Source organism: Trichoderma aggressivum (genome assembly GCF_033847375.1).
Source record: "Trichoderma aggressivum f. europaeum strain CBS 100526 chromosome Unknown scaffold_010, whole genome shotgun sequence".
Lineage (NCBI taxonomy): Eukaryota > Fungi > Ascomycota > Sordariomycetes > Hypocreales > Hypocreaceae > Trichoderma > Trichoderma aggressivum.
Genome location: NW_026946376.1, coordinates 861,498 through 883,586, shown reverse-complemented (window position 1 = coordinate 883,586; position 22,089 = coordinate 861,498). Strand labels below are relative to the sequence as shown.

Here is a 22,089-nt window from a genome sequence, read left to right as displayed (position 1 = left end):
GATTTGCCTGCGGGACGACATCATCACCAGACGACGCAAGACGACGCCAGACAAAGACGAGACGAAAAGTGCCGTGCAGTACTAAGTAAGAAAATGGCATGGGATGGAATAGCATTTTCCCCATGTTGTACTCGTAGCCCGCAGCCACGGAGCATGGTGATAAAACGTGGCTAGCGTTATAGACTGGTTAGACGTTTGTATGAGGTAAAAGAGCAGCGATGACGATGCGTCGCCCTGGGCCAATCACAATCACACGCCGAGTTCTCAAGCCAAAACCCAAACGCAAACCTCCTGCTTCCTGGGCGTTGCTGGGCGCCTCCAAGCCTGGGCGCGCATCCCCGTTCCGGGCCCCGTGTTTTCCCACTAAGAATGGATGCTTCCCACCATCCCACTATATTTACTTACCTCCGTCCCTCCCTATCTGTCCCTCCCGTTCTCTCCTCCATTCTCTCCATTCTCTCCATCCTCGCAATACCATCCATCTGTTGTGAATCAACATCCGTTGCTTTTCGAATCTCCAAAGAAATACCCCTTTGCTGCTACAACAACCCTCGCAATGTCTGGCCCTGTGTAAGTCTCCGCCCCGGCCTCTGCTTCTTTTCCCTCTCCTGCTACTTACTCCTCCTGCCTCAACCCCTCCTCATCCTTTGTCATTCGTTACCCCACCACCCCGCCCTGAAAAAGCCCAGCTCGTCACCTTTGGATGACCTCAATTCCCGCACGCAATTGAGGCGAGATTGCGGTCTCTTGTATCTGGTGCCGAGCTCTGGGCTTTGCTGTGGCGGGGTGATGGGCTGCGGGAGTCTCATTGTTTGATAGTTGCTGCTGGTAGCTTGCCGGCAGCTGCTTGATGCTCGCTGATGCTCGCTGATGCTTTATGCTTGCTTTTGTGTCTCCCCGCGTCTCCCGACTTCCGAGCTTCTCCTTCTCCTTCGCCATTCATTGCCCCCTTTCCTACTTTCTCTGCACTCTGCTCATGGTCCTGAGGTAGCGCTCGCCTCGCAAACATCAAGCTTGGCGGCGCTTCGCAATCTGATTCCTCCTCCACTGCCGGTCAAGCTTCGGGAAATGCTGACACTGTTCCAAGCGCGGATCTTGGCCTCATCGGCCTTGCTGTCATGTAAGTTGCAACCTCTCCTCCGGGTCATAATTGGCCGCCGTGTTTGCTGACATTACCGGCTCGCCAGGGGACAGAACTTGATTCTCAACATGGCTGACAATGGCTTCACAATCACCGCTTACAACCGAACCGTCTCCAAGGTCGACGCCTTCTTGGCCAACGAGGCCAAGGGCAAGTCCGTTGTTGGCGCTCACAGCGACAAGGAGTTCATCGACAGCCTCAAGTCCCCCCGCCGCATCATGCTCCTCGTCCAGGCTGGTAAGGCCGTCGATGAGTGGATTGAGAGACTCCTGCCCTACCTCGACGCCGGCGACATCATCATCGATGGTGGCAACTCTCACTTCCCCGACTCCAACCGCCGCACCAAGGAGCTCAGCGCCAAGAACATCCGATTCGTCGGCTCCGGTGTTTCCGGAGGTGAAGAGGGTGCCCGATTCGGCCCCTCTCTGATGCCCGGTGGTAACGAGGAGGCCTGGCCTCACATCAAGGACATCTTCCAGGCCATTGCCGCCAAGAGCGACGGCGAGGCCTGCTGTGAGTGGGTCGGCGACGAAGGTGCTGGTCACTACGTCAAGATGGTTCACAACGGTATCGAGTACGGTGACATGCAGCTCATCTGCGAGGTAAGCTCGTCCATAACTTAGTCCCATTTCAACATCCCGCGCGTATAGCTAACCAACGCTCGTTTCGCAGGCGTACGACATCATGAAGCGTGGTCTTGGCCTCTCCAGCAAGGAGATTGGTGACGTCTTTGGCAAGTGGAACAAGGGCGTTCTCGACTCTTTCCTGATCGAGATCACCCGTGACATCCTCTACTTCAATGACGATGACAACACCGCTCTGGTTGACAAGATCCTGGACAAGGCTGGCCAGAAGGGAACCGGAAAGTGGACTGCCATCAACGCCCTCGACCTCGGTATGCCCGTTACCCTGATTGCCGAGGCCGTCCTGGCCCGATGCCTGTCTGGTATCAAGGACGAGCGTACCGAGGCTTCCACCAAGCTCCGTTATGTTTCCCGTGGCAGCGGCAAGTTCGAGGGTAACAAGGAGCAGTTCCTTGAGGACCTCGAGCAGGCTCTGTATGCCTCCAAGATCATCTCATATGCCCAGGGCTTCATGCTCATGCAGGAGGTAAGAAGAAGCAGATGTACCCAAGCTTCCAGATTTGAGCTAACGCACAATTTGTAACAGGCCGCCCGCGAGTTCAACTGGAAGCTTAACAAGCCCTCCATCGCTCTCATGTGGCGTGGTGGCTGCATTATCCGATCCGTCTTCCTCAAGGACATCACCTCTGCTTACCGCAATGAGCCCGACCTGAAGAACCTGCTCTTCGACAAGTTCTTCAACGAGGCCATCCACAAGGCTCAGCCCGGCTGGAGAGCCGTCGTTGCCCAGGCTGCTGAGCTCGGCATCCCCACCCCTGCCTTCGGCACCGCCCTGTCATGGTTCGATGGCTACCGCACCAAGGACCTCCCCGCCAACCTACTGCAAGCCCAGCGTGACTACTTTGGCGCTCACACTTTCCACATCAAGCCTGAGTTTGCTAGCGACAAGTACCCCCAGGGCAAGGACATCCACGTCAACTGGACTGGCCGTGGTGGCAACGTTTCCGCCTCAACATACCAGGCATAAAGTTATAAAAGGCAAAAATCTATTTAAAGTTGGGTATGAATAGCACATGATAATATGACATAAAAAGGGATAATTAGGTTTGTAGTGCAAAAGTCAAAAAAGCAGTAAAAAATTTACAATTGTGGAAAGCCAAATCGTTTGCCTGTGATGTTTGTGATAAGGATATCAAATACCTACGCTTTTTACTCTACTGCTATACGAGTAGGTAGACACAGATGATAGTAATTGGAGTGAGCAAGTAATGGTATTATGTAATTTTGCAATAAACTTTGAACTAAGCCAGATAGGTACTTAATGGGCGGGTTACAGCAATGCATCTTACCCAGTGTTTGGCCTAGCTCGCAACATTTATTACTACTCCAATATGCTCCCAATTAACCAGTATCTTATCAAATGAGTAATATTGCTCTCCCTTCGCAGCTTCAACAATTACGAGTATGTCTCTCCTCGTTCTACACGGTGCAGTTGTTTCCAACCTTTGCCTTGGACTCTTTCCTATAGCTACCTACACTCTGCACTCCACCATGGCAACACAATTCAAACAGTCCTTGGGTGCTGACGATATCTTATCGCTAGGATTCATTCCACTCCCTGCTGGATGATTCTCTAATTGTTGCTATTGCGAGTGACTATGATCTAAGCACCAGTACCGGCTATGATGAAGCCTGTTCCACTTTGCGTAGTCTCGCACAAAATGTGGTCTTCGAAGAAGCCAGCAGCTTCGACCCGAGCGGTGCATATCGATTTACGGAACACCAAGATCAGAATCCGATTGATGACGCTGCCCCTGTCTCCAGGTTCAACCAGGGAAACGTGACATCGGATGATGAAAGTATTGATACTCTGTCGTCGGATACACGGTTGTCCAAATCTGAGGTTTTGGAGAGAGACATTATGCAGCTCCAGAGCCTATTCCCTCGAATAGATGGTGTTGACATTAGGCATGTCCTGAATAACGCAGATGGTGTCGTTGCCGCTGCGTTGGATAGTCTACTCAATCTACAATACATCCAATCCACAAGTGATCAAGCTCCCTCATCGAATGAGTGGTCGCTCGGTGCTAACGAATCTGGGGCCAAATCTGCTGGCAAAGCTGGTGAAACAGGATATGATGGCAGCGTGAGCAATTCAAGCAGATTGAACAGTAAGTTGATCATTGCAAAACGCATGACTGTTATGATACTAACGCACCGCAGCCCCGGCAGCTATTACCTACATAGCAAAGCGATTGCACATGTCTACAGAAGAAGTTTCCATAATGTATGCTGAAAGCGGAAACTCCAAAATTGGCACTGTAATAGGAATCTTGGATCAACACCTCTTGCAAGAGAACGGCGAGCCATTGACAAGTACGGAGAAGAAGGCTGCCGGCGACCTCAAACAAAAATATCGCGGCGTCCCAGAAATTTATTTGGAAGTGATTGTTCAGATAACGGGATCAATGTCCACTTCCTCTGCCGAGCTTGCGTCGTTGTTAAACACATATTTCAGCAAGCGATCGATGAACCAGAAACTTGAGTTGAGTTACAGGTTGACGCCTCTGCCACACGAAGACATAGAAGGGCTGGCGGGGGCAGCTGTTGATGCTCTGGCGGAAAGAAAGGGAGCTCGCCAAAGATCTCCCCCAGTGACAAGAGCCGGTGCTGATCTCACCCGGACGCTTCAAGCATCAAATGCTCTACATAAACAGAAACAAGACGCCATGGCCTCCGCCGGAACTCTTTACCGGCGCGGAGCATCAAATCCGGTATATCGACAGGCGGCAGGTTATTATGCACAACGAGCTCGCGAACTTGGAAGACGTGCCCAGGAAGCTACATCAGCTGCAGCTGACATACATGTCGATCAACAAAGCACTAACACGACGATTGACTTACACGGCGTGTCTGTTCTTGACGGAGTGCGAATTGCTCGCCAACGGGCTGTAGATTGGTGGCAAACGCGACGTGAATTACGATATGAATCACGAGAAGGCCAGTCGTCGGAGCGGAACCTGACCATTATAACTGGCTTGGGCCATCACAGTGCTGGGGGGGTTTCACCGCTCCGACAAGCCGTGGCAGCGGCACTCACTCGTGACGGATGGAAGTTTAGGGTTGAGACCGGAAAGTTTGTTCTTACTGGTCGATGACGATATACAACTAATTGTAACAGTGAAGGTAAATAAGAGTGGATGAAGATGAAGGGAATAGGATAATGACTAACTAAATGAACAATTGATCGTATATTTCATGCACAGGATATACAAGCTGCAGTTTCAAATATACAGTATATACATTGATTATTAAATATTATGTTTACTTACATGTTCCTGTGACAGAAATTTCATGATTTGTGAATACATAGGTAGGTAGTGTTTTACATTTGGACACAAGGGGTTTGGTGTTTTGTCTAGGGATTTCACCGTCGTCGTCATTATTTTGTACAAGTGTGGAGAAGTGCTAATTACTAAAATATCCTACCTGTTTGGGCTTGGCTTGGTTTAAATCTCCGTTCTAGTATTTTTTCCCTACCTTAGTAACCTCAAACTAATCTCAGCACCTGCAAACGTCAACTGAGCACACGCCAGGATCATTCACCTCTTTATCATCTGCTTGATCCATTACGCCTCCAGATTGATTGCTGTTATTCTTTGCAAACCAAAAAAAAAAAAACATGTCTCGCGGCGGCACTACCTTATATGTGACAGGCTTCAGCCACGGCACCCGCGCCCGCGACCTTGCCTACGAATTCGAACGGTATGTCAACCACGCCACGCTCACGCTCACGCTTTCGCCCTCGCTTTCGCCCTCGTCCTCGTCCTCGTCCTCGCTCGCGCCTCGTCTCATACCGCAACGGGGGATTCCTTTCGATGGACAGATTTGATCCCCACGTCGATGTCGATGCCCTCGCAACCCTCTCCCCCCCGCTGACGCCTGAGCCTACCTCTCCCTTTTCCTGCCGCGTCGGCCACATGCGTTTCATCCATCGCCTCGAGGTTGTTCTCTGTTTGAATGGATAGTTAGATTGCACCTCCTTTCTCAGGGCAAAAAACAGTCAACGAAAATTGCCCGAGAAAACGGCTACCCCGGCGACTGCGCCTTCCACCTTCTGCCTTGTGATGGCATCGCTAATGATCATGTTTGGACAGATATGGGCGCTTGGTCCGCTGCGATATTCCTGCACCGCGATCCACTTCCAGTCGACTGTGGGTGGTTTCTTTGGCCCTTGTTGTGGCCAGATTCAGACATGCTGACCGCTCTCAGGTTCGCATTCGTCGAATACGAAGACCGACGTGATGCCGATGATGCGTATCACGAAATGCACAACAAACGCATTGGCCGAGATGACCTATTGAAGATCGAGGTATGTATTCGCAGATCTATAATCGACTCATTGGACGATATTAACGCGCTGCTAGTGGGCCAGAACGCCTCCATCAGCCTCTTGGCGCTTCGAATCTGGGCGTGATCGTGATCGTCGTGGACCCCGATCTCCTCGCCGCGGACGGTCACCATCCCCTCGACGCAGCACCCGCGACTATTCCCCACGGAAAGACGAGCGCCGCGATCGCGACAGAGATTATGATCGTGATAGCCGAAGGGACCGAGACCGGTCTCGAAGCCCTGAACACCGGTATGGTTGTGAATCTCATCAACGATGAATCCAAATTTTGACATGATTGGCCGTATAGGGACCGTGACCGCGATGCCAAAGATGAGCGCGATGATCGTGACCGAAAGGAGAATGGAACCAACGGTGATGAAAGGAAAGGTAACGTGGTGGACCATCTTGCTCCAGATCCTTGAAACCTGCTTACTGATGTTTCTGCTTAGCTGAGAGCCCTCTTCCCGCCCATGACGATCTTGATGTTGCTGAGTAGTAGAGGCCGCAAATGTCGAAGAGTATTACGGCAGTGGACTGAGTATCTGGGGTCTCGGCCTTGTTACTCTCCTTTCTACCCGTGTCTTCTTCTCCCATCGATCGTTTTGTACAATGCTCGGGTTTCCAGGTGTTTCCCCCTTTCAAGAATGTGATACGGCTTCATTGTGGGATATGGGATGCTTGGCATTGCCAGGCAGAAACTTATGCTAGTTATAATGGTGTTCGAATACGCGCCTGAAACGGGCTGCGATATTTTGGAGTTGTAACTAATAGCTACCTAGTAATAAAATAGTTTTATTGTTGTTTCTTAACATTAGTAACTACTAGGTACCTTCCTCTGTAGCTTAGTACCTTAGGTACCTGTATAAATGGGAGCCTTGAAGGGATCGTGACATCTGTGCACCGGTACCTACACCTACACCTGCACCTGCACAATCACCATCACATAATCACACAATCACAATGCCATCAACTTGATCATTTATCATTATACGTACCTGAAAATAAAATAAAAAATAAGCATCCATCCATGCCTAATTGTTTCTTAGCCGTATAAATGGAGTCTGTCCCTACCTGGGTATCCCCTACAGCAGCTGCCTGTATGTACCTATCGTAGGCAGCAGCAGTAAAATACAGGTGCCTGCTTTGTACTCTGGATTATGGCCCTGAGCTATTTAGCTCCAGCTGAATAGGCAGCTAACAGTTTAGCGTGGGGGGGAGACTGTGGCTGTGTGGGGTTTGACGACTGTCGCTGTCGTAACCCCCTCCTTAGCTAACATCATAGCTTAGTACCTACTTATTGTATTGCCTCCCAGCGACGCGCGGTTCCTTCAATTCCAAACACAAACGTCCATCTTCCCGAGCGGAATATCGCCAGCATCGCCCAGTATGAACGTCCTCAAGCTACAGAGGTATGCAAGGCTTCCGTTTGGTACGGCGTGTCACTGTCTTGGTGGGATCTAACAGCTGCGCAGGAAGTTTCCTCAGTTTCCGCAGAACGAGATCTTCCAGCTCTCCGATGCCTTCCAGAGGCTGGACGTCGAGGACCGAGGCTACCTCGACGAAGCAACTGCCATCAAAGCAACCCAGCAGAGCGAAAACCAGCCATACGATGTTGTCCGACAAGCCCTGAAAGAAGTAGATCTGGACTCCTCGCGACGAGTGGAGCTGGAGGACTATGTCGGCGTCAGTTAACTATGTCACATCACAGCTCACTTTTTGCACCCTCTCTAACCGTTTGGTAGCTTATTGCGAAGCTGCGCGCTGGGTCGGTCGCCCAGAAACGCATGTCTACCGGCCCTGCCCCGGCTCAGCCTGGATCTGGACCTGCCCACGGCCATGCGTCCAAGGGCAGCGTGAGTGGTAAGATCCAAGTGCAGGGATCAAACGCAAACACCACACACACAATCAACGAAGATGAACGGACCGAGTTTACACGCCATATCAATGCGGTGTTGGCCGGTGATCCGGACATTGGGAGCCGACTTCCGTTCCCTACCGACACATTCGAAATGTTTGATGAATGTAAAGACGGATTGGTGCTTGCGAAGCTCATCAACGATAGCGTTCCTGATACTATCGATGAACGAGTCATGAACATTCCTGGACGAAAGACCAAAACTCTCAATGCCTTCCAGATGAGCGAGAACAACAACATCGTCATTGAGTCTTGCAAGGGTATCGGCTGCTCCGTTGTCAACATTGGAGCGGGTGACATCATCGAAGTTCGCGAGCATCTTATCCTGGGCCTCATTTGGCAAATCATCCGACGAGGTCTCTTGGGTAAGATTGACATTAAGCTGCACCCTGAGCTCTACCGGCTACTGGAGGAGGATGAAACTCTAGAACAGTTCCTGAGACTGCCCCCGGAGCAGATCCTGCTTCGCTGGTTCAACTACCACTTGAAGGCCGCAAACTGGCCCCGAAGGTTCGTGTTTTCTCTTCTTGTTTTTCCCATGCGATCAATTTACTGACTTGTCCTCCTACCCTCAGAGTTACAAATTTCTCTAGCGATGTCAAGGACAGTGAAAATTATACCGTTCTTCTCGCGCAGATTGGATCCGAGTACGGCTGCACTCGAGCCGCTTTGCAAACCAGAGATCTCGCGCAGAGAGCCGAGGAAACTTTGCAAGAAGCTGATAAGCTTGGATGCCGCAAGTTCCTGACTCCGTCATCCTTGGTTGCGGGTAACCCGAAGCTTAACTTGGCGTTCGTGGCCAATCTCTTCAACACTCATCCCGCGCTCGACCCCATCACGGAAGAGGAGAAGCTGGAAGTTGAAGACTTTGACGCAGAGGGAGAGCGCGAGGCAAGAGTCTTTACCCTATGGCTCAACAGTTTGGACGTGCAGCCTGCTGTAGTCTCCTTCTTTGATGACTTGAGAGACGGATCGGTGCTTTTGCAGGCATACGACAAAGTCATCAAGGGCTCTGTGAACTGGCGCCACGTTAACAAGGCTCCCGCCCACGGAGGCGAAATGCTTAGATTCAAGGCCGTCGAGAACACCAATTACGCCATTGAGCTTGGCAAACAGAATGGATTCTCTCTTGTGGGCATCCAAGGAGCAGACATCACTGACGGTCAAAGAACATTGACGCTGGGACTCGTCTGGCAACTCATGCGAAAGAACATTACGGTGACTTTGTCCTCGTTGGCACAGAAGCTCGGCAAGAGAGAGATTACCGACGCTGAAATGGTTAGATGGGCCAACGACATGTCCAAGAAGGGCGGTCGCAACTCATCTATCCGGTCTTTCAAGGATCCGGCCATTGGCTCTGGCATCTTCCTTTTGGACGTATTGAACGGCATGAAGAGCAGCTACGTCGACTATGACCTCGTGACTCCCGGCCAGACAGAAGAAGACGCATACATGAACGCCAAGTTGAGTATCAGCATCGCTCGTAAGCTTGGTGCCACCATATGGCTTGTCCCGGAGGATATCTGCCAAGTTCGCAGTCGCCTGGTAACTACGTTTATTGGTAAGTCAAGAATGATATGTTATAGGCTACAGTCTATTATTGTTTATATATATGTATAATTGCTAACATGTGACGATGCAGGATCTCTCATGGCGGCTCATGATAAAATGTAAAATTGTTTTACAAGTCTTGATTCAACTGCTCAATACAAGGCAATGTTAATTACCACTAAATATTAATTAAGATGTACAAGAGTATAGTAAATTTCCCGCCGATTTTAAGAAGACATCTTCACGTCCGTGATTGAATTAAGAAGTCTGGATTGTTCAAAGAAGAAACAAATAGTCAGCGTGTGTTCCCCACAGGTTGGTTGCAATAGAAGCCCAAGTTGAACTGCTTACTGTAAGTTGCGGTCTCTCATCTCCCGATCGAGAGTATCGACTTGCTTCGCCGTCAATCTAACTTTGCTGAGCTACTTCAAACGGTTAGCTACATCAAGGCACCATCAACCGAGTGTTGAAAAGAAAAAAAAGACGGGATTACGGGAAAGGCTGCGATTTTCAAGGGACTCTCGCACCAAAGCTAATGCTGTTGAAGAGTGATCTTCGTCGCCTTCGGCTGAGTCATCTAAGCCGGCGTTGCCGGTCCTGCCGCTGTTGGACTTGTACAGAGCGGCTTGAGCCTTGTTCGTGATGGTGTTAGTTGGTGAGAGTACATTGAGTTGGGTTGAGTGAAGTTTGGTGTGTAAAACTTACCTCGGCCTCGGCTAGCTCTGCATTCTTGATCTTGAACTGGGCCAGCAGTTGATCGTACTTGTCATCTGCGTCCTCGAGCTTCTTCATAAACTGCTCGACTTGCAGCTGTGACTCGGTCGACTTCTTGTTGGCCTCCTCCAGCAACGTAGTCATGCTATCGTTCAAGTCGTTGTAATCATTCCGAGCGACATCTTCCTTCTTCTTCAGCTCGGCCTGAGTGGCTTGCAGCTCTGCCCTGACGGCAGCGAGCTCAGCCTTGAGGTTGTTGAGAGCCGTCGAGTCCTGAGGCCTCTTGACGGCATCCAACTCGGCCAGGGCAACCATGCGCTCCATCTTTTCCTGGGCAAGCTGCTGGCTGAGCTCGTCGGCCTCGGCTTGGGCGGCAACGAGCTGCTCCTGCATCTTTTGCAGAGACTCCTGGAGGGTTCCGGCGGTGGCGGCCTGGGCTGACAATTGCTGTTCCAGGCTGGCGTTCTTGGCCTTGGAATCATCCAGAGCAGTCTCCATTTGCCGGTACACAGCTTGCAGCTCGTTTAGCTGTTGCTTCATCTGAAGCCCTTCTTCCTTGAGCGAGAAACTTGCGTCGGTGTGCGCAGCGGCGAGTTTCTCAATCTCAGCGGCATGTGTGCCGTGCAGTTCACGCTTGGCCTCCTCCAGTTCCTGGATGTTGATGGCTTTCGTCTTCTCCAGCAGCGCGGTGGCCTGCTCAAGCTCTGTTTGCAGCGTGGCCAAAGCTGACTCGTGCTGACTGGTGGCTGCTGTCAGGTTGGATTGATGGGCAGCAACCAGTTCTTGCTTCTCCTCTTCATGTTGTCTCTTGAGCTCATCCACCAGCTTCTCATGAGAAGTTTGAAGAGACTTGGAGAATTCGGCAGATGAAGCCTCTCCGTCTGCTAACGCAAGACGAAGCTGCTCGTCGCATCGAGCCTTGATGGCATCAAGTTCCTTGACATGAGCATCCAAGGCTTCTGCGGCACTAGTTTTGGCAGATGTCAACTCTTCGGCGTGAAGGTTTCGTATCTTGTCAAGCTCCGCCTCGTATTCCGCTTGCTTTGCCTCGAGGATATTGACGGCTGACAAGCGGCGCTCTTCCGCCTCTGCTAGGGCCTTTGCGTGCTGCTCTGAATCTTGGGCCGCGGATGTCTGTAGCTCGTTGTGCTGCTTTTCCAACTCCTCGAATCTTCGCTTGAAGAAGGCATCGCCACGAAGACTTTCAATTTCGTTTTCGTAGTCTTGAGAAATCTGCTTCAGGCGCTCGTCGTGCATGGCCTTCAAGCTAGCGACCTCCTCGTCCTTGCTGGTTAGCGTAGCTTTCAGCTCCCCAACTGTGCTTTGCAGCTCAGCTTCGCTCTTGCGGGTGGCTTCAAGCTCTGCGCCCCGAGCGGCCAACTCGCTTTGAATCTTCAGCTTGTCGCTGTCTGCGTTGGACTCAGCCTCCTTGATTGCCGTCTCCGATGTTGCGAGCCTGGTCTTGAACTCCAGGATTTCGCTTTCGAGATGGGCAATCTTGCCGCTGAGCTCATCGCGCTCAGTCTTGACTGACTCAATGGTTGATTCCAGTTCGGTCTTCGAAGCGGTTAATTCGTCAACCTGCTGCTGCAGGTTTTGAACAGTCGCGTCAAACTTGGATTGCAAATCTGCCACCGCAGTGTCTGACTCTGCCTTGTCGGAGACAGAAGCCTGCAGCTTCTCGACCTGGGCGGCATAGTCACGTATGGCTTGCTCATATTCGCTCTCCTTTGCCTTGAGCTTCTCCTCGCCTTCAAGCTTCACACTCTCAAGCTCCTTCTGCAGCGTATCGCGAGCCTCGGCAGCTTGGGCCTCGGCAACCTTGAGCTTCTCTTCGCTTTCGTGCTTTAGATTTTCCAGCTCCTTCTGCAACGCATCGCGTGCCTCTGCCGCCTGGGCCTCCGCAGCCTTGAGCTTCTCATCGCTGTCGTGCTTTAGACTTTCCAGCTCCTTCTGCAGAGTATCGAGGGCTTCTCCTCCTTGGCTTTCCGTTGCCTTGATTTTCTCTTGGTTTTCGAGCTTCAGGCTGTCAAGCTCCTTCTGCAGAGCATCACGGGCTTCTGCGGCCTGGTTCTCCGCCTCCTTGATCTTCTCTTGGTTTTCAAGCTTCAAGGCCTCGAGCTCCTTTTGCAGTGCCTCGAGAGCTTCTCCTCCCTGGCTTTCTGTTGCCTTGATCCTCTCTTGGTTTTCGAGCTTTAGACTCTCAAGCTCCTTCTGCAGCTCCTCGAGGGTTTCTCCTCCCTGCTCTTTAGCGTGAGCAGCCTCGGAGAGCTCTGCATCCACAGCACGAAGCTTGTCAGCTTTCTCCTGCAGCTGAGCTTCCAGATCACGTATGATGGCATCGTAATCAGTCTTGGGCGCGTCTGGCGCGTCCTTTTGCTCCTCGTTAGAACCGCCATCCTCTGCTTGCTGGCCACTGGTCTCGAGTTGCTGGCGAAGTTCGGCCACGGTGCTTTCGAACGTGGTCAGTTCTGTTTTGAGAGACTCAATTTCCTTGTCCTTGTCGGCTAGCTTGGAATTTAACTCGTCAAGTTTAGGGCTGTCAATGTGAGCGTCGCGAACCGAGGTTCGTGTGGACGGTCGTGAGGCCCCAGTGACTATGCCCGGTGCAGCTGGTCTCTTCCGTGCATCGGCTGCGGCGCTCGATGAAACAGCGCTTCGAGAGACTGGTGTCCTGGTCGAAGACAACGACTCGGAGCTCCCGCTCGGCTTGGTCCGTTGGCCAACAGTGGGCTTGGGACTTGCCGCACCGACACCAACGGTGGATCGACGGGCGGTGGCGGTAGTGGATGTCGCACCGGCCTTTTTCTCTGCTGAAACGACGGTGCTCTCTCTTCGCGATGCAGATTTGACGGCATCGTCGCCCGCACCGACGCTGGCACCGCTTCGATGACCCAGCCCGGACGTGGAAGCAGTAGATCGATGTACCGAGGGGGATGAACGAGTGTGCGTCTTGTTCAAGGCGGGAGATCGCGCACCAGGGCCGACCGACGTCCTGGCTACCGTCGAAGTAGCGGTTGCGCTGGCATAGCGGGGGGTGGCTCTTCCAGCCGAGGCCTGTGTAGGGCTGCTTTTCTCGGCAGCATGCGACTCGGTCGCCTCAGCCTTGGGGGGAGCGGAAACCTCGCTCTCAGGCATTGTAGTACAAGTATGAATTAAGTAGCGCTGGACAAGGCGTTAGTTGACACGTTTCCGTCGATACTCGTACACGGCGCGCGGCACACAGACCTACCTTGGGAGCAAGCGCCTTTGAAGTTGATGCTTTCGTTGAACGTCTGTCTGTCTATCCGTATACTTGTATGGTCATAACGTGCGTAATCGTGGTCGCGTAGATGGAATGAAACGAGCCCGCCCCGGAACCTCTTGGCGAACTATGGCGATGAATGAATGGAATATTCAGCGTCTCCCGGGTCGCGAGAAGAAAGGATTTGATCCGGCAAAGGAGTATTCTATCGATAGATATACAGGCGAGCTTGGGGGAGTAAAAGGGGCACCTGAGCTATGGAGCCCCACCGTCCTCCCCGCTGCCCCCCTCCAGGGTAAAGCTGCACAGCGCTGGATATTCACACCGATAGATGGATTGTGAGGCCATGTGAGTGTGCATCCTGACTAAGCCGCCAAGGGATGCGCATGGTGCTAATGTAATGAGGGCATGCAGCTGTCTGTATTTGCATTTGATGGACAAGGCAAGGTACTGTTTTTGCCTATCGGGATGCTTTTGCATGGGGGGAGAGGGAGGTTATCGAATTAAGGTAAAGTGGTGGCTTGAAGTGGGTGGGTTTGGCGAGCTGTCATGGACCGTTGTTGTTGGCCTTGTATCGTACCTTATCTACCAAGGTGCACATACACGTCGTGGTTTTAAAGCTGACAGGTGTTTACATGGTCTGTTACAGTGTCTTTTATGATGCTTTCTTTGATATACTACTCGGTAATATAGTACCTACATAGTTGGGCTATAGTATTGGTGTAGAGAATCAACTACCATGTCGTTGCAAACCATCACTGCAGTCCAAGCTTTTTAGTAGCGACGTAGTACCGCGTGTAGCCAGCCACAGCCTTTCCGCCCATCAGTGACAACCCGAGTCTTTGCATCGCTAACAGCTGAATATCTCTCATAATGACTAATGGGCCCCCGCCATCCGCAGCGGGTAGCAAACCACACTCGGTGCTACTGCAACGCTTCGTCACATCACTCTCGGACCTTGCAATGCTCTGAGCTGAGTGGGCGGCCAGTAACGAGCACCAGTCGTTGACCTCTCTCTCGACTTGCTGATTGATCCTGTCCCGGCCCTGTCCCCGTGGCTGCTGCCACTCTCGACGCTGCGTCTCAGATGAGGAGCAACCACTCGGTGCATCGCCAACAAGCGGCGCGCGTCTGCTCTGGCCCTGCTGGGCTCCGTTCCGATTCCCATCTCCGTTTCCATCTGCGTCTGCGTCTGCATCTCCATCTCCATCTCCATCTCCATCTCGACACCCAACTTACCTAACCGCCGTTGCTGTCCTGTCTACCTACTCCGTCTTACTCTTACTCTATACCTCTATCCTCTGCTCTACTCTACTCTTGTCCCGTGGTCTCTCTTATCGCCACACCTTATCCTCCTCTCTCCCCCCCCGGTCTTCTTCTTATCTCGTGCTTCCTGCCCTGCCTACTAAGCTCGTGCTTGCCCTCCTGATGGCGTAGTTTGGGCATGGCAGAACAAACAACGGCAACCGACCACGAAGTGCGACTTCCCGCGGCCTCGTCCACGCCCTCACCTACGCCCACGCCCACGCCCGCGCCCGCGCCCAATCCCACCGCTGCTTCGACCGCTGTATCTGCTGCCGCGAGGCCTGTAGCGGCCACTGTCACAAGGTATGAATGAAGCTTGCTGTGGCTACAGCTCATGTACAGTTGAGAGGCTGCACTGCTGGCTGGCCCTCCCTTTGACTGCTGTCCTGTGCGCATTCATCGTATCGCCCTTCCAGCACTGATTTGATTTGATTCGCCCTGTTTTTGATATCCATCGTCCATCGTCCACTGCAAAGCTCTGGCCCTTTCAAAACTCCCAACTCTCGCCTCTGCACGCCAAAGTACTGCCATCGGTAGTGCCGTGGTGGATGAGGTGCTTGCTCTGCATGCCGGAGCCTCCATTTCCCGTCGCCTCGCCTCGCATCACCTCACCTTAGCAGAGACCAGCCAGTGCCTCATCTATTCACTCTGGCCCAGGCACAAGCCAAAGACAAAAGACAGCCCTTGGATTTGAGTCTGGCGTCGGCGCCCCTTCACACTCTCGACAGGCACCGCTTCCATCTCTACCCTGGCGCAACGTCATCTCTTGGCTGCGACATCGCCGTTGGGGCAGCATCCTCAGCCTCAGCCTCTCGTTCTCAACTCGACTCTTTCCTCCCCGCATCTCCCCGCCCCCAACCCAAACCAACCCCGTTCCTTGTCTGCACCTCGGGCACGAGCAAGCAAGCAGTCTTGTCGGCAAGTTTCTCATGTCTCCCAGAATAACCAGATCTTCCGCCCGCCAAGCAGCGAGCCAGGCGGCTCGAGCTCCTGCTGCCTCCTCGGCCTCTGCCGTACCCTTGCCAGAGTCCTCGTCTGCAACTGCTCCCCCACCATCGTCGTCGTCGTCGTCGTCGTCCCGGAAGCGAAAAGTTTCGAGCGCGGAGAAGAGTCTTGCGACCGGACCCCAACCTAGCTCTTCGGTTCGACGGTCCAAGAGACAAAAGATTCCTGAAGCTGCTGTCCCGCCACCACCAGAAACTGTACATCATTCATCCCACTCATCCTTGCCGCGGAAGGGGAGGGCCGCAGCGGATATGGACGGCGCCGAGTTAGTCAGAAGCTCGTTTTCCTTGGACATGGCGCTAATCAACGAGAGCAGGGTGCCTGCTGTAGCCGCCGCCATGGAGACGTCTCCCACTTCTCATACTGGTAGCCGAAGATCAGCTCGAAGCAAGCCAACTTCTTCCCAGTCCCAAGGTCTGCCTCTACATCTCACAGCGTCTGGCTTCTTTGCTAACTCGTTCCCCGAAGCCACCGTAACTTCGATGCCGCCAAGTCGGGAGTCACAACTATTTACAGGAAATGCTTCTGACCAGGATGCCATTATGACCGGCATGGGCGATGACAAGGATCGGCTTTCTTCTTCGTCGCCTCAGAGGCAAGATGCACAACCCCACAAGACTGTCAAAGGCGATGGCCATGGAGAGGACGATGACTTGAGCAGAGACGGCGGCACAACCTCCATCGAACACGCTTCATACAACGACGACGATGAAGACGACGAGGACGAAGAGGAGGACGAGGACGAACATGAAAACGACAACGAAAACGAAAACGAGGACGAAGACGACGAAGACGACGATGAAGATGACGACGAGAACGACGACGACCCCTTTGGCGCTTATGGCGGCCCAGGAGACCATGACTCCGGCCTTTCTAGCACTTTGCGGGCTTTGACCGGCATGATGACCGGCTTGTCCAGTCGACTTCGGGAGCTTCTTGCAAGTCTACGTAGTGATGATTCGTCTGTCCAGGTGATTGCTCTGCAAGAGCTGTCCGAGATTTTCCTAGTGTCCAATGAAGATAATCTCTCGGGCCACTTTTCTCCCGACGCCTTCGTCAAGGAGCTCGTTCAGCTCATGTCTAGGGAAGAGAGCCCAGAGACCATGCTCTTGGCCTGTCGCTGCCTTGCGAACCTCATGGAAGCTCTACCCGCAAGCATCGCCAATGTTGTGTATGGAAATGCTGTTCCAGTTCTCTGCCAAAAGCTGCTCGAAATCTCATTCATAGACCTCGCCGAGCAAGCTCTGAGTACGCTTGAGAAGATCTCAACCGAGTATCCTTCTAGTATCGTCCGCGAAGGGGGCCTTACGGCGTGCCTATCCTACCTTGACTTCTTTGCAACCAGCACGCAGCGAACGGCTGTGACCACTGCCGCCAATTGTTGTCGAAACATCCCCGACGACTCGTTTCCCGTGGTTAAAGATGTTATGCCAACCCTCCTGAATGTCCTCAACAGTAACGACCAACGAGTTGTGGAGCAGGCTTCCTTGTGTGTTTCTGGCATCGCCGAAAGCTTCAAGTATCACCCATCGAAGCTCGAAGAGCTGATTAGCGTTGACCTTTTGCGCGCAATATTACGCCTTCTCGTCCCGGGGACGACCAATCTCATTGGGCCCAATATCCATACTCAGTTCCTCCGTGTGCTAGCCTTCACTGCCAGGGCCAGCCCCAGACTCTCTTCTGAGCTGTTCAAACTAAACGTGGTGGAGACGCTCTATCAGATATTGACGGGCGTCTCTCCCCCAACAGGGACCGAAGATGTGGCATCCAAGCTGGACAGTGTAATCGTCATGCAGGCGCTTATTCATCGACCTCGCGAGCAGATTGTGGAAGCTCTCAATGTCATATGCGAGCTGCTTCCGGGGTTACCTCGCAATGCAGGGGTTGCCATGGGAGACTTTATGGAGTTGCACGATGCGATTGAGCCCATTACGCCGTCGTCCTTGAGCGGTAGAAGTAACCCGAATCACAACGACCGCCGCCTTGAGCTTTTGAAAGATTGCAAGGACCAAGTTCGCCGTTTCGTGCTCATCATATTTCCAACATTAACCGACGCCTTCTCCAGCACAATCAACCTGAGCGTGCGCCAGAAAGTCCTGACTGCCCAGATAAAGATGCTCTCCAACTTGGACGAAGGCCTGCTTGCGGATGCATTGGCGCCAGTACCTTATGCATCCTTTTTGGCTTCCATTCTGTCACAAGAAGATCATCCTTCGCTGGTTATTTTAGGTCTTCAAGCGACCGAGTTACTCCTTACTCGCCTTGACAGCGTTTATCGATATCAGCTTTATCGCGAGGGCGTGATATTTGAGATACAAAAATTAGCCCTGGGTGATGGCCAGCCCAGCATAAAGGAGGACCCTTCCAAATCGAAGAATGTGTCTCAAAGATTGAGCTTGCCCGATGCTGGCGATAGCAGCGCGCCGTCATCAGATCATGAGTCCGACGACAATGATAACGAAGACGAAGAGGTTGAGGACGAAGGCGATGCTGTTGCTGCTCATGAGCACCACTCTTCTGGCGGCGATGATGAGGATGTCGATAATGAGCTCAACGCCAGCGACGCTTCACCAGCTAGTTCCCGTGGCTCGTCAATGTCTTTGGATGCCGCAACTCTTCCTTACGTCTCCAATGTTCAACTGATGAAGTCTCGTATCGTCGTCATCGCCAAAAAATTCCTAGAGGCCCACGAAAAAGACGGCCGCAGTCAAGAAATGCGAGCGCAGGCCACGCAGATTCTCGAAACTTTGTCTCATCTAGCAGACGAGCTCGAGGCCTTTTATTTGACTCGCACATCCAAAACGTTGTCTCCGGAAACTGGACGAATGCTCTTCTCGAAGCTTTCCTCTTACTTTGACACCGATATCCTGGAAAGCGTTACTAGCGCAGAGCTTTTGGCCTCTGGCATGGTAAGGGTGCTCCTCGCAGTCTTCAGCAATCCCGACGAAGCACTGGCGCACTCTGCTCAGGCAAGCTTCTTAGAAGTATTCATGAGTCCCGCAATGAAATCTAGACCTAAAACTGGCATCATTGAATCGCAAGCCACGCCGTTTAGTGTGCTGATTCATAAACTACAAGATCTGCTCAGTAGGTCAGAGCACTTCGAGGTTATCACAGTTCATCAAAACAGCTTTGAAGGTAATCGCAGCAGTCCGGCCTCAATGCTGGGCAAGCAGCTTAAACTCAGGCTCGTCGCGGACGATGAGTTATCGATTCCGCGCCCCTATCGAAACATCATGGTTTCCATTCACGCAATTGCTACGTTCAAGTCGCTGGACGATTATCTTCGCCCACGAATTAGCCTAGCAGAGCGGCCAAGGATCTCTCGAAGGGATGGGCTTTCTAGGGCTCTTGCGGCTATAGCCAGCTCTGGCTTATCCCAGAATCTCACAGCAGGCGCCGGCCTAACTGAGCAGTCTTCCGCGCTGCCTGGGGCTACGCAACAGCCACCCTTGCCACCGACATCTTCTGCGTCTTCGGGCTCTAGATTCTCTGGAGCCATCAACAGCAAGCCAGCCGAGATGTCCAATCCGCCCCCGCATGCCGGACCCTCCAACGACAAAGGATCTTTACGGCGGTCTTCCCGGCTTTTCAGATCACCGGCAGGTGTAGCAACGCCCCCGACTCGTCCTCCCGACGAAGACAAGGCGCCGCAGCCTACCTTGGAGTGTGCGGACGAGAAGCAGCTCACCGATGACGATGACGATGACGCTGGTGATGGTACTGCTCTTGATGCCATTGTCGGTGAGCTCGACGAAGACATTGGAGAGAAGGGAGAGGCGGATACTTCTGCCGTCAATCTGGAAGTAGCTGCTGAGAACGCCATTTTGACTCGAAAGGAAGACAACTCAAGAGTTGCGACACCACCTGGAGCAAATCTTCGTGACTACGATCGAGTACTGTATAGGAACAGTGCGCATGCAGCACCCCACCCTTCATCACGGCATGCTTCTTACGCCTCTATACTTCAGACTATCCCGCAAGATTGGCATATTGAGTTTACTCTAGATGGCAAGGTTATTCCCAACGAGACAACCATTTACCGCGCCGTTCACATGTCGACATCTTCTACGAATGACCATGGTAATAAAAACATCTGGTCCTCGACGCATCCCATCAAGTTTCGAAGAGTTTCTGGGCAGCCCCCTGCAGAGTCCAGGACGAATAGCTTCAATGCCGAAGCTGATGGAGAAGTAGACAAAGGCATGGCGGCTTCACTGGCGAAGCACCCAATAACTGCTTCCATCTTGCAACTTCTCAACATCCTTCACGACCTCAATGCAAACATAGAAGACGTTTTGGTCGAGAATCGGAATAGCCTCATTGGCCTGCGCGTTGAGCTGCTGTCACAGTTTGTGAACACAAAGCTTACGGCCAAGCTCAATCGTCAGCTCGAGGAGCCACTGATCGTCGCAAGCAGCTGCTTGCCAAGCTGGTCTGAAGACCTAGCACGCCTTTACCCCTTTTTATTCCCCTTTGAGACGCGGCATCTCTTTCTCCAGTCGACATCCTTTGGGTATGCCAGGTCAATGGCTCGTTGGCAGAATGCGTATTCCACAGACGATAACCGGCGAGATCGCTCCAACGAGCGGCCATTCTTGGGCCGCCTCCAGCGGCAAAAGGTGCGAATATCTCGACTAAAGATTCTCGAATCCGCGTTGAAAGTTATGGAACTGTACGGTGCTTCTCAAAGCATACTAGAGGTGGAGTATTTCGAGGAAGTCGGCACAGGCTTGGGCCCAACCCTTGAATTCTACTCTACAGTGTCCAAGGAATTCTCCAAGAAGAAGCTCAAGCTTTGGCGCGAAGTCGACTCTGCGGGCTCAGACGAGTTTGTGTCAGGCCAAACAGGGCTGTTTCCTCGCCCGCTCAGCTCTGAGGAGGCGACAACACCGAATGGAGAGCGCATTCTTCACATGTTCAAAGCTCTCGGAAAATTTGTGGCTCGGTCAATGATTGACTCACGCATCATTGATATTCATTTGAATCCAATCTTTTTCCGAATCGGAGATGCCTCTCTGACCGGCGTCAAGCCATCTCTAGGAGCAGTCAAGATTGTCGATCCTGTTCTTGCTCGCTCGCTCATTACGATCAAAAAGTTTGTGCTGGCCAAGAAAGAAATTGACGAAGACCCAGCCCGCACGCCTGCGCAGAAGGTGGCAGATACCGAGGGAATTATGATTGACAATATGAGGCTGGATGACCTCTGTCTCGATTTTACCCTGCCCGGCTACCCGGATATTGAGCTCCAAGAGCACGGCTCCCTGAAGCGAGTCACGATTGAGAATGTCGATCTATACTTGGAAAGGGTCATTGACATGACTCTGGGGTCTGGCGTCAAACGTCAGATTGACGCCTTCCGCACTGGCTTCTCGCAGGTTTTCCCATACACGGCACTAAGAGCCTTTACGCCAGACGAATTGGTTTCTTTGTTTGGCCGAGTAGAAGAGGACTGGAGTCTAGAGAGTGAGTTTATTCCTAGAATACTTGACAAAAATGAACAGTTAGCTGACTTTGTTGATCTAGCTCTCATGGATTCGATAAAGGCCGACCATGGCTACAACATGGACAGCCGAAGCGTCAAGAACTTACTGCAGACTATGAGCGAACTGGATCTCAAACAACGACGAGACTTTTTACAGTTTACTACGGGTAGCCCCAAGCTTCCCATTGGCGGTGAGTATTTCCATTGTCGCCTTGGATGCATGGGAACATGTGCTTACTGTTAACCAGGGTTCAAAAGTTTAACTCCAATGTTTACTGTTGTTTGTAAACCCAGCGAGCCTCCGTACACCTCAGACGCTTACCTTCCGAGCGTCATGACGTGCGTGAATTATCTAAAGCTTCCAGATTACACTACCATGGATATCCTCAAAAAGCAGCTGTACACTGCAATCAGGGAAGGGCAAGGAGCGTTCCATTTGTCATGAGCTGCTGACAGTCGAGTCGTGGGACTTGGTGCGGCATGATGGAGTGAAAGGCAAGTGAAAAGCATGGGTGGCTAGTTACTTAGACGGCGTGGTTGGACGGATCAGTCTATTAATACGGAATAGTATATTGCGAATGATGAAAAATGTATTTGATATATGGACTTGGGCAGAGAGCCTTTTGTTGCAGAGTGATGAAAGGCCTCGAGGAATGCACGCATATGCAACGGCGGCGAAAAGCAGGGAAAGATTTCCAGCACACAGAGGAATGGGGGTTTGGTCAGAGCAATCTCATATTGCCAAACTCGGG

The 22,089-nt window shown here is 52.2% G+C and overlaps 6 protein-coding genes across 6 annotated transcripts; 5 read left to right on the top strand and 1 right to left on the bottom strand.

Moving 5' to 3' along the window:
- Positions 1-556: 556 nt before the first annotated feature.
- Triagg1_3655 (uncharacterized protein) lies at positions 557-2,752 on the top strand (the record flags this gene model as incomplete). The annotated part of the gene is made up of 5 exons (XM_062897971.1): positions 557-570; positions 992-1,120; positions 1,188-1,743; positions 1,814-2,251; positions 2,312-2,752. The coding sequence occupies 5 exons, from the start codon at positions 557-559 to the stop codon at positions 2,750-2,752; spliced, it is 1,578 nt and encodes a 525-aa protein (XP_062757644.1).
- Positions 2,753-3,145: 393 nt separating this feature from the next.
- Triagg1_3654 (uncharacterized protein) lies at positions 3,146-4,883 on the top strand (the record flags this gene model as incomplete). The annotated part of the gene is made up of 3 exons (XM_062897970.1): positions 3,146-3,187; positions 3,329-3,896; positions 3,949-4,883. 3 exons carry the CDS (start codon positions 3,146-3,148, stop codon positions 4,881-4,883), a joined length of 1,545 nt encoding a protein of 514 aa, XP_062757643.1.
- A 524-nt stretch (positions 4,884-5,407) lies between these two features.
- Positions 5,408-6,614, top strand: Triagg1_3653 (uncharacterized protein; the record flags this gene model as incomplete). Its single annotated transcript, XM_062897969.1, has 5 exons — positions 5,408-5,490; positions 5,998-6,097; positions 6,153-6,367; positions 6,426-6,505; positions 6,568-6,614. The coding sequence occupies 5 exons, from the start codon at positions 5,408-5,410 to the stop codon at positions 6,612-6,614; spliced, it is 525 nt and encodes a 174-aa protein (XP_062757642.1).
- An 890-nt stretch (positions 6,615-7,504) lies between these two features.
- Triagg1_3652 (uncharacterized protein) lies at positions 7,505-9,707 on the top strand (the record flags this gene model as incomplete). The annotated part of the gene is made up of 5 exons (XM_062897968.1): positions 7,505-7,527; positions 7,591-7,801; positions 7,861-8,543; positions 8,627-9,594; positions 9,676-9,707. The coding sequence occupies 5 exons, from the start codon at positions 7,505-7,507 to the stop codon at positions 9,705-9,707; spliced, it is 1,917 nt and encodes a 638-aa protein (XP_062757641.1).
- A 224-nt stretch (positions 9,708-9,931) lies between these two features.
- Triagg1_3651 (uncharacterized protein) lies at positions 9,932-13,436 on the bottom strand (the record flags this gene model as incomplete). The annotated part of the gene is made up of 3 exons (XM_062897967.1): positions 9,932-10,006; positions 10,112-10,216; positions 10,290-13,436. 3 exons carry the CDS (start codon positions 13,434-13,436, stop codon positions 9,932-9,934), a joined length of 3,327 nt encoding a protein of 1,108 aa, XP_062757640.1.
- A 1,550-nt stretch (positions 13,437-14,986) lies between these two features.
- Triagg1_3650 (uncharacterized protein) lies at positions 14,987-21,782 on the top strand (the record flags this gene model as incomplete). The annotated part of the gene is made up of 4 exons (XM_062897966.1): positions 14,987-15,150; positions 15,512-21,318; positions 21,379-21,528; positions 21,586-21,782. 4 exons carry the CDS (start codon positions 14,987-14,989, stop codon positions 21,780-21,782), a joined length of 6,318 nt encoding a protein of 2,105 aa, XP_062757639.1.
- Between the last annotated feature and the right edge of the window lie 307 nt (positions 21,783-22,089).